The following is a 12,508-nucleotide window of genomic DNA, read 5'->3' on the forward strand; positions in this document are numbered from 1 at the left end:
CTTTATTTGAAGGATATATGAAAGGTCATGCAAACATACATTTTTACAAAGTTGCAGAGAAACAAACAAAATTATGCTGGGCCCACACACGAAAGACCTAGGAACGCATTCTTGGGGTAAAATTTTTTAAATGAATTCACCCCTCCATCCTGAAAGAGAAAAACAACCAAAACACACACACGGAAACATATATGAAAGATCATGCAAATAAACGTTTTTATTGCAAAGTTACAGCGAAAATAAAGCACAATGTGATGGGGCAAAAAATTTAAAAATAACCACCCCCCCCCCCCCGATCCCTGCCAATCCTGAACGAAAAAAAAAATAATAATTTTTTTTAACCCCACAGTGACATTCATCACCCTTCCCTCACAGCATGAATGAAGAATTATGCATAAAAACATTTTTTATAACAAAGTTATAGTGTAACAGACAAAAAAAGCTTGGGCCAGGTCGAAAAGGACCCACAAATGCATTAAAAGGGTAGAATTTAAAAATAAATTCCCCCCCCCCAACCTGAATGGAAAAAATCCAAAACACACACACACACACACACACACACACACACACGCGTGCGAACATGTATTACCCTTTTGTTGGGCTTTTTATGAAAGATCATGCATAGAAATTTTTTATAACAAAATTTTCGTGGAACAAAAATGATGCAGGTCTCAAAAGACCCACAGAAGCATCAAATTGTTCAGGGAAAGGAGATGAAATGATCCCGTTGAGTGCCACACGTTGGCTACGAGAGTAGAGGAAGTCAGGAAGCCATGTGTGGAGTTGGCCTTGGATGCCATAGGCAGAGAGTTTGGAGAGTAAGGCAGGATGCCAGACTGTATCAAAAAACACGAGATATGTCCAGACAGACGGCTCTGATCTCATGTCTGACATTGAGGGCCTCCATCCATTGTTGGAAGAGTGGAAGCAGCATGTCCAAGGTGGAGTAACCTGGTTTGAAACAAAATTAGTGATGTGAGATAAGGTTGTTGGAGAAAAGGAGGGATTTCATATCAACTGCGATGATGGATTCCATGACATTGCTGAAGATTGGAAGTAAGCTAATCGGTTTGTAGTTGATAGGATCCATTTTTTCACCTTTTTATATAATGCAGTGATGTTGGCTGATTTCCAAGCAGATGGAAGATGATTATAGCTAATGATAGGGTGAAAAGGGCAGAGAGAGGATGTGACCCCATTAGAATGCTTTAAACCCTTTCATCCCCTTGAACTCTTTAGACCCCTTCGACCTGTAATTACTGTTGGAACATACACCCTCGACCTTTAGACACCTTAGACCTATTGAGACACTTACTTTTAGACCCATTAAGACCCTTTTAGACTCCTGAAGAACCATTAGACACTCTTTAGACACTTAGATTCCTCAGCCCCTCACTACTATTGGAAAATACCCTTTCGAATTCGATCTTTCTACCCCTTTAGACCTCTTCAACCGTTATACCCTTTAACGGTACAACAGACCTCTGGTAGCTTGTACATGTTGCTGCGTTTGAACCTGGGGAGTAACTGCTGAAATCTATCTGTCCAGGTTCTTCCCGACATCTTCGTTCTTTGTTCCTTTCACATTTCTTTCTAATTTTTATTTTATTTTTACGATTATCTTTATTCACTCCAACTCTTGCATTTTCTTCTTTCATCTCTTTTATTCTGTATTCCTCTCTTTCATCATCTGTCTCTCTAATAGTGGGGCAACTTCGCTAAATATAGCATAACAATTGTGCATTTTGTGAGGAAAGCACCAAATTTGGCACACTAGTAGCCTTTTATGAACAGATTTGGATATTGAGCCATCTCAAATTCAGCCGCTGATGGCTGTGGCAGCCATTTTCCACTGCCATCAAAAATTTTGAGATGGCCCAATATCCAAATCTGTTCATAATATGATAGGCTACTAGTGTGCCAAATTTGGTGCTTTCCTCACAAAATGCACAATTGTTATGCTAAGTTGCCCCACTATAAGCAGAAGTGAATTCTTGCAGGAATTATTTCTATAAGGCTCATTTGGCTGTGCATGGATGGGTTGAGGGTCGTGGAGTAGCGGCTGAAACCCGAATCCTATCCAGGTTCCTCCTGATGACTCAATCTTTGCTCTTTACTTCTTCGGGTTCCTTCTTGGTCGACTGTTTATTTCCACCACTTGGACACCTATTAGAGGTGCAAAGGGTGTAACCCTTTAAACCTGTTAGACACACACCATACAAACATATAGTCTTCTTGCAATACACAAACCTACTTTTTTTTCTTTCAACAGGTAATGCACAATCTCCACCCACCCAGAGGCTATCCCATGGTAGATTTTAAAGAGAGTCGTCCATTATGTGCTGCTAAAGGTCCTGTCACACCTTGACGATTTAGCCAGCGTATGCCTGAAATTTGGCTAAAACGCTGGCACACGTCGAATACGTTATGGGTAAGTTTGTATACGTTAAGAGCATGCTGGCATACATCGTAGTACGCTGGCTTTTTTTCGTAGTACGCTGGCATACGTCTTTGTACGCTGGCATACGTCGTAGTACGCCGAGGTGTTAGACAAATTTTCCATGCTTGAAATTTTTCGACGTATGCCAGCGTATGACTCACACGTTCCGCATAATGCTGGCCATAAGTTGGAGGCACGTTACGCGATCGTTGACACACGTCGACACACGTTACTTGTAAGTTACTCATCAGTCGAAACACGTCGAGGTAATGTTTAGCGTACCCGAAACTTATTTCTAACCTATGAGTAACGTGTTGTAGACATGTTACGCGATCGTTGACACACGTCACTTGTACATTACTCATAAGTCGAAACACGTCAATGTAATGGTTAGCGTCAGTGTTCCAGACTCCCTGGTTTTTTTTTTCTTTGGTATGATGGTGATGTTAACACTTCGATTTCTAGTGCGGTTATAATATAATATAATTAATAGGCTGCCGCTCAATGATTTAAATCTTGACATGTTTCGATTTATGAGTAACGTACAAGTAACGTGTGTCAACGATCGCGTAACGTGCCTACAACTTATGCCAGCGTATGCGGAACGTGTGTCATACGCCGAGTACGTCGAGAAATTTTCAACATGCTGAAAATTTCTCGACGTACTCGTCGTATGACGACATATGCCAGCGTACTACGACGTATGCCAGCGTGCTCTTAATGTATACAAAACTTACCCATAACGTATTCGACGTGTGCCAGCTTGGTTCAGCAAATTTTTCATACGTCGGCATACGCTGGCTAAAACGTCAAGGTGTGACAGCGGCTTCACACTTCGATGTCTAGTGCGGTTATGATTTGAATCGTCGAGCAGCAGCCTATTAATAGCCTACGCCACGTGATCGTCGGCGATACGCTGCCGCGCTATGCATAAGTTAGACTATCAATGGGCATAGGTTGTGAACGCCGACAACACGCTCGGCATTCGTTGGTATAACTTATCTATATGTGATTGAAACGTTCTGTGTACGTTACTAATACGTTATGCAGACGTCCAACACGTTATTATACGCCCAAAACTTAAAAAAAACATCAATAGTTCAGCGTACGCCAGCGTTTTACATACATTTTGAGACCTTGCCATACGCTGGCTAAAACGTCAAGGTGTGACAGGGCCCTAAGCTGACCAAATTGCATTCATTGGGGATTCTTAAAAGTGGACAAGACACAGACGTGATCGGCCAAATGACCTATATTTCTGCTTTAACGTATGTTGTGGTTGTGGCACGAGTTGAGAAAAACATATTTGTTATCAGGAGATCTGCTGTCTACTAAATACATTGCCACAATTATTTGTTTGTTCCATTTTTACATTTTTCTGCAGAAGATTTGGGCTCATTGAAGAGTGAGGTGATGGAGACTAAAAAGGTGACAGACTGACAGTGGGACCACAGTTGGACACAACAAGCAAGGGAATAAACGAACAGGGAAATAGGGGAGAGAGTGGAGAGAGTGGATGGAGGAAACATAGTAACCTGCAAGTAAGGGGACTGGGATATGTGGGGTCAATGGGGGTAGAAAAAGATCATGGGTAGAAATGGGGATGGTTCACAGGTGGTGGCTCACCTGCTTGAATCCTGGGAGGGACGAGTGCAATGGAACAGACTCAGGAAAACAATTCCACAGGAAAGGAAAGTGGAAAGCAGTACAAACGGGTGGAAAGTAGAACAAAAGAGCTGAGGTGCGCAGTAAGCCAGGATTTGGGGAGTTTCACTAGGATTTGCTAGTTGCTAACATTGTCCAGTTTGTTTATAAAGCTTTGCCTACGTGGAAACAAAAGTATTTATTTTGCGCTCACTCCAGAACGTATTTCAGCTTAATCATTCCCCTTTTATAGCTATGCTTAAACTGAAATCTCAAAGTTGGATCAAGGTTCAGCGGCTGTTGCCTTCCCTCCAAAGACACGTTGATGGCCCTCATCTGGCCTTCCCTCTCTACCACCCACCCACTGTAAGTCTGGCGTTGGCTGAACGGTTAAGGAGGCTGGCTTAAGATCTTAGGGTCTTGAGTTTGAGCCACTATTGTGTCATTGAAATAACACCAGGTGGGTCGACTCAGCTTGTCATTCTTCCGAGATCAGCAAAATGAGTACCAGCTTACTGGTAACATCAGCAGCACAGCACATCCAGAAAATTATGCAACTAGCAGCCACAGGCTGCATACGAAACAACAACAACCCCCCAACCCACTGGCTGAGTGTCACCCGTTTACACTGTCACAAGGTCTTTGAAGTTATACATCCGCAGGTCCGTCACACTTTTCCCCAATTAATTTGTTGCTTGCAGAATAGTAGTGTGGGAACATTGAGGAGCACATGAAGAATCATAACGGTTTCGATAAAACACTTTTATGTGTTGCTTCTCATGTCCGAGAGTGCATTCTCGGCACACTCCGACACGAGTAAACGCAAGTGTGGGTTTCCTTTGAACTTTGGAATGATACTTTTTTATGGAAATAATAAATGGAACTCTTTTTTTGTTGTTCTTAAAGATGACCTCATTTTATTTCAAGCACACATGTGTCCACTTTAGGTCTCCTTGGCACGGACTTTAAATTTTCCTGAAAAGTCATGCATGCTTCAAGTTGACTTGCGATTTTAAACCCATTCAAGTAAGATCACGACAATGTCAGAGGCAAAAGCAAAGTATCTGATTGTCAAAGTATTTGATATAATTTTCTTTTGCAGTGACATCAGACTCCTTGTACAAGAAATCACACATGGGGCAAGAACAATGGTCGAGGATGGAAAAATTCAACACAATATGGGATTTCAACCTGGAATCGCCTATATCCCAAATTGTTATGTGCTCAGAATGATGGAAACACCAAACAAGCCAAAAAAAAGAGATCACCAAAGGAAAACGACTTGGCAAAGAAAATTAGAATAACCCGGCATGAGCACGATGATCTTTGCACCATCTTTTGTGACCTACATATATACTATATCTCTCATGAATGAAGACGTTTGTGCAGTTTATTTATTTATTTTGGTGTACAAAAAAAAGTTACGGAACAGACAGACACAGACATGATTGCAAAACCCTGCCTCCCACTGTGTGGGAGACGTGCTAAGCAGATAACAGTGAAGTGGCTGGAGGATAGGAGGATGAGGATGAGCGAAAACTAAAATGAGAGCTGACAAACAAAATAGAAGAGATGAGATTGACACCTCTCAGGGAAAGACCATAACTATACAGGATATCAAACAACGGATAACAATACTAGTTAGGAAAACCAACAGAGCACTCAAGAGAATGGTACCAAAATCATCCCCTGAAAGGAACTCGACACCGTGAGCTTTGCAGCGGCACTGCTCATTCAAGAAAAAGTAACAGGAAAAGCAAACCAGCACCTACAGACAGAAACCAAGCACCACCATGGAAACGGAGACGGGATACACAAAGGGAGCAACTGAGAAAGGAAACAGAATAAATACAACAATTTTAAAGGGGAAATCGAAGCTAAAAGCTAATGAGGAGAATAAAAAAAAAACCAAAAACAAATATAAAATTGAAAACCAAGACCGAGAAGTAATGGTTGCTGAAAGCAAACTAAAAATATAAATGATGGAAAGGAATTTTTTATTTTATTTTAAATAACACCAGGTCAAGAAAAGAAGAAAACAAAACCACATGTTTGAAAATAACCCAAAAATATTCTACTGTGAACTCGGGAAACAAGATCAAAATATATCAAGTTCCCCTGAGAAAGATAAACTTGAAAATTGCTGGAAAGGAATGTGTGAGGACCCAAAATAATGCAATAAAGAGGCAGATTGGATCCAAGACTTGGAGGAAAAAAAACAACATCAAAGCGAAATCCCCCCAGTGATAATTAATGAGAAATTTTTTTTTTTTAAACAATTTGCAAAAATGCTAAACTTTAAAAGCTCAGGCTCGGATGGAATTCCAAACTTCTGGCTCCAGCAACGAGATGCTCTACACAATCACTACACTTAAGCATTCAAATAAATTATCCAAGAGGAAAAGGTAATGAATGAGTGGTTCACAGAAGGTAACACCTTCTTCTTTTTGTTCTTCTTTAACAGCCATCATTATCTCACCTTTTTTGTGGGGTCAGCCGGGAGAAACTTGGCCCGAGTCTTCACCCACCAGCTGGCTCGGCCTGACGTTCAACTAGTTATTGGCAGGAATTTGTAATTTGGCCATGGTGCCAGTGATAGCTCATCTATTCTTCATGAAGAACACCATGGGATCTTTAACATCCACCAATGAATGCTTGCAGATGGGACACCCGTTCATTAGCCATCCGAGGGACGGCACACACATTGATAAATCACCCTGCCTGTGCAACGCTGGACTGACAGTTTATAGCTGGGTCAGGAATTTAACCTATGATGGACGGTTTAGAGGTGAGTGTGCGTACCACGAGGCCATCCTGTCAGCCACAGTAGGTAATACCTTCCTCATCCCAAAATCTGAAAAAAAGACAACTACCTTACGAATATCGACCAATAACATCTCTACCACCAAAATACAAACTTCTGATGGGAGTACTCAAAGAAATTATACACCAACCTGACACAAATATGCCTAGAGGCAGAACAGAAGGGATGCAAGAGAGAACCCGATAGATTGATAGACCATTGACTACTAAACAAGGTCATACCCAAAAACTATAAAACGAGAAGAACCAAATTGTCCACAGTCTGGATAGATGACAAAAATGCTTTTGGTAGTGTTCCACATTCATGGATGACAAAATGCATGCAATTGTACAAAATCAACCCCCAAATAATCAAACTTATTGAAAAACCAATGGAGCTTTGGAATACTACATTGATATTACAGTATTCGGAAGGAAAGATCAAAATAACAAGGGGGTTATGAAGATATGACGCAGGATCTTTCAGGGAGACAGCCTTTCGCTCCTCCTATTTTGACTGGCACTGGACCCATTGAGAAACCTCATTAACTGGAACGGCACATGTAGAGTGAATAGTCTCACCTCTGAACAAAACTTCTGGTAACAGCAACTAGATGCTCTACACAATCACCTTCATTCTGAACAAAAAAAAAACACGTGACTTTTTTAGCCAACTGATATTATGCCCCATATACCCGTATCATCCATGTACCCTATTATTTCACGTATTTTCTTGGCATGGGGTATGAACATCATAAATTCAATTTTTCACTCACATTGTCATATATCAAATATATAAAGTTTCAGAGTTTTGGAGAAGGATTTCAATTCAACCAATTATGGCAGGATTACCAATTCACCAATCCATCCATACCCTGTGGAGAGCCTAAGCAGTCTCCTAGTCTATTGGGCACAATCCTGGACAGGTAGCCACTCTGACACAAGATACCAGCAAGCTGGTACTCATTTTGCCAACATCAAAAGGATGACAGGCAGAGTCAACCCCACCTGGTATTAATTCAACAACTGAGCAGGATCCTAAGCCCACCACCCTAACCATTAAGCCAACACCAGGCATACTTCAACAATGACATCATCGTTATCATCCTATATACCCCATGGCGAGTTGATAACACATGCAAAGTTTCAATTTTTTTGTTCAGCAGTTTTGGAGAAAATGATGTCCAATTTTTTTCTTTTAAACCAATATGGCTGCCATACCATGTGAACTGTGATGTCAGAGTTAGCAAAAAAAATTATCCATGGAGAATCCCTTGTATGTTTAAAGTTTTGCATCGATTAGACATGTGGTTGCAGAGAAAAACATTGTAAAGCGAAAATACACACACACACAGACACACACACACACACACACACACACACACACTGCAATGGTCTCACATCCACTTCAGGGTGAGACTAATGAGCAAGGACATGGATACACCCTCACATCCAATAGGAGAACATCCAAAGAGACAGGGAAGGTGACACATATACTGTACAAGGATGATCTAAAACTCTTTGAACCAAACGACAAAAAATTGCAGACCTCCTCAAATTAGTGAAACGGTACTCTGATGACATTCAAATGGAATTTGCTTTGATAAGTGTGCTAAGTACACATTTGAACAAAGTAAACCAACAAAAATGGATCACATAAAAATCCACCTCAACACAACAACACAGGAACTAGACAACAAAACATCTTACAAATACCTTGGTGTTGAAGAGTATCCTGGAACGACCTGCGTGTCCCGATTCTTGAATATGAATGCTCCGGTCAATTTAACCAACACTTGCAGAGTTTAAAATAGCTTTTTCCATATTTAAAAAAACTAGAAATGCGTCTGTAAAAACCGTGCCTTGTCCACAAAAAACACACGGCCCACCAGACAGGGCAGCGCCGCTCTCGCCCACTTATAGCGAGGATTACACGGCACATGGGTGGAGCATGAATATGCATGAGGCAAGACATGCGTGGAACATAATATACATTTTACATTCAAACTTGGTTACATCACAAAAAGGGCCACCACACACGTCAAAAAACGTGTGCAAAACAATTACCAAAGAATACCTCTGTAGAGCAAGGCTGATCTTGTAAGCACATCCCTTTCTCCAAGAAACAAAATCAAAGCCATAAAGCAACTCACAATACCAGTATTCCAGTACAGCTGTGGAATAATAAACTGGCTACAAGTGGAAATCAATATATATATATATATATATATATATATATATATATATATATATATATATATATATATATATATATATATATATATATATATCAAAACAAGGAAACTCATCACTAACCACAAAATGTTTTACAAAAATCAGTGCATCCCACGAATGCACCTGCTGAGACGAGAAGGAGGTAGCGGCCTGATGGAACTCAACCAAGTGGACAGACAGAGTGACAACAGTCAGACTGGCTGAACATATGAAAAGGTCACCAGACTAACAAATCCAATTTGTATGTAAACACGAAGACAACACACCAGAAAAGGTATCCCTAACCCACCTAGCAGCTAATTTCCAAAGACAGGTGTGAATGGAAGATGTCACGCATGAAACCGAAACAGCAACAAATACAGCCCCAATAACCACCCCCCCCCCAAAAAAAAGACAATAGAAAAATAAAAACAATGTCACCCGCAGGGTGACCCATATCTTGCCAAAAGGTGATTACGTGTGACTTCTTTAAGGTCACACTGAGGTGAACAGAGCTGCTATCCACCAGGAGCAACTCCTTGAGGAATATCTGCCTACGAGAGATTCCGATGAGAATCGTTCTACAGAGTAACCATGAAAAATATGCGTTTGCCTCATAACATCACCAAATGACGTCATAATGTCTCAAGCTTGACATATCTAGAAAGCACTCATCGAGGTGTTCAATTTGAGGTACTACACAATATGGTTCCTAAAACTTGAAAATTTGACCTTGGGGTCAAATATGTTTGACCTCAGGCGCTAACCATGAAGGTCAAGGCCAATCGCCACCAAAAATTAATCAGCTGAGCGCCAGACCATGAACTATATTCCCATGAAGTTTGAAGACGATCCGATCAAAATTACTCAAAAAATAAGGGTTTCGTCGACTCCCCTGATTTGCGACAAAGTGAACTTGACCTTTGACCTTCAAAATTGTGTGCACTGAAAGGAACCTCTATAGGCCTCTGATATGCGAAGTTACAAAAATTTCTAATTATAACTGTGCTTTGTAGAATTTTTTATACGTGATTACAGACAAACAAACAAACAAACAAACAAACAAAAAAAACGTACAAGCTGACTAACATATCTTGCAAAAACTTCGTTTTGGCAAGATAAATATAAAATGAAATATCAACAGATATACACCGACAACTGGGAGAACAATAAAAGTGCAGGAAGGTACAAAGTAAACCAACAAAAACGGATCACATAAAAATCCACCTCAATACAACAATACAGGAACTCGACAACAAAACATCTTTCAAATACCTCGGAGTAGAAGAGTAATTTATTGACAGGACAACAATTATGGCTGCCAGACCATAAAAAAAACCAGAATGGCACTCTTCGATGACATGATGTCACCAGATATGCCTCCACCCACATTATTACATCATTATACATATGTGTACCAAGTTTGATTTAAATCCTTGAACCCAGATTCAGAATATTAACTAATTCTGGCTACCAGACCATGCGTCCGATCAGGTTGAAAGTGAAAACATATTGTTGTAGATTTCCCGCCCGTCGGCGTGCGAACGACCGCGTCTAACCAATCGCGGTTGCTTCGCCCACCGAACGGACAATCCAGTCGTGACTTTCTGGAACAACACCAGAAACCAGTCACGGGTGGGTTTTTAATCCCACCATGGCCCAGTCCGTATTCTACCCGCACGAAAAAGGGTCAATCGCCGAATATCGATATACCTAAGTACCCGCGCGGGTAACCTACCGAGGGACCGTACCTTGACGAAGGCCTGCTTGGACACGAACCGCTTAAGCGGTCCGTTCCCTTCTGGGACAACCGAGCGGGTATTATCGCCAAACATCGCCGGACCCGATTCTATTTATCGGTTATTTAAAAACCAACTATATTCCGAGTGCAAGATGGGGCAGTTCAATGAGGGAATGGACGCAACGAACAGGTTTACATTCACACAAGGACATTTATTATAATAAAGCACATATGCAATTAAACAAGGCAAAACATGTATGCAATTATACAAGCAACAAAAGCACAACAAAAGAACTACAACCGTCTACTTATTATGTACAGTCACTTGCACTTAACAGCAGTTCCTACATATTAGACGAGCCCACGGACACACGTACGCGCACGCGCACACACACACACACACACACACACACACACACACACACACACACACACACACACACACACACACACACACACACACACACCCAAGAAATGGTCGCAGAGGCCTTTAATAACAGGGTCCAGCTCGGAGGACAGGTGAGCTGAAACCCAGAACCTATCTCAAACCTCTCCACCTCGTGTGGTCTTCAAGTTGTTTGGACCCGGGCTCCAGCGAGAGCGAGCTGGATCCAATCGCCGTGAGCCGCGATCCTTCCCGAGCTTCAGCGAATCCTCCCGCGCTTCTCAACATGTGCTGGTGAGACGAGGCGCCGATCCTTCCCGTCGATGCGTCGCTTCCCCGAGGAACCACCTCCAAGAAGAGGTCAATGAGTCGCACCAAGCCGGGAACCAAAATGGAGAACAAAAAGCTCCACGAACCAAGAATAAGAAGCCACCACTCGCAGCTCGAGCCGAGCGACCGGCTTAACTTTCTTCCAAACAGGGCAGCTTGAAGCAAAAAGCTCTCCCGAGCCAAGCAGAAGCTCACGGAACCATCAAAGCAAAAAGTCTCCAAAAAGCCTCCTCCCGAGCCAGGCCTCAGCCGAAGCTCACTGAGCCAGCTGAATCAAAAAGCTTCCGAAGGCCTCAACCCTAACGCAAACCAAGCAGGACCCGACGGTCTGCTGAACGACTACTCTCTGCCGAAGCAAAAAGCTTACGAACCAAGAACAAAGAAAGGATCTCGTCCTTATCCTTCTTCGCCCCCCCCTCCACGCCCGGCGTGACTCATGCCCTCGTGATCCATCCCCCCCGCTCAACCACGGGTGGGAGGGAGTTGTTGACATCATGAGTCACGGGACGGCAGGGTTCTTCCTCTTCACAGAAGAGGGGGAGGGATGTCTCCATTGTTCGTTCCCTAACTATTAAATCGATCCGCAGCGCATCTAATCGATTTCTGAACATTTAAACAATGAAAGGTGAGCTATCTCGGGAACAAGCACTTATCGACATAGCTTACTAAAGGAACCTGTATGTTGTGTGCAATCAAATTCCCAAATTCGTAACAATATATTTTGAGTCAGTCGGAGAAGCAGTTGCAGAGAAAACAGAAAATTCGCATGGACGGGCAATATCTCAAAAAGTGAGAAGGATTTGGACGAAATTTGGTGGACGGGTTGGGTGTGTGACAATAACAAGCCAATAAGATTTTGATTCAGGTCCAAACCAAGATCCGGCCCATCAGTGGGATACAAAACGTAAACTGTTCAGCATGGTGGAGGTATGTGCTCCACTGAGTCCCGCTC

At 42.1% G+C, this 12,508-nt stretch overlaps 1 protein-coding gene across 1 annotated transcript in view; it reads right to left on the bottom strand.

Moving 5' to 3' along the window:
- Positions 1-291: 291 nt before the first annotated feature.
- The window catches only part of ALKBH8 (alkB homolog 8, tRNA methyltransferase), a 50,172-nt gene continuing 37,955 nt past the window's right edge, over positions 292-12,508 (bottom strand). Inside the window, exon 11 of the mRNA XM_085852789.1 lies at positions 292-951. Within this exon, the coding sequence (XP_085708915.1) occupies positions 616-951 (336 nt within the window). The 3' untranslated portion in view covers positions 292-615. The remainder of the gene's footprint in view (positions 952-12,508) is intronic.

The sequence above is a fragment of the Eptatretus burgeri genome, chromosome 13 (genome assembly GCF_056783735.1).
Source record: "Eptatretus burgeri isolate ZD-2024b chromosome 13, Ebu_testis_v1, whole genome shotgun sequence".
NCBI classification, from domain to species: Eukaryota; Metazoa; Chordata; class Myxini; order Myxiniformes; family Myxinidae; genus Eptatretus; species Eptatretus burgeri.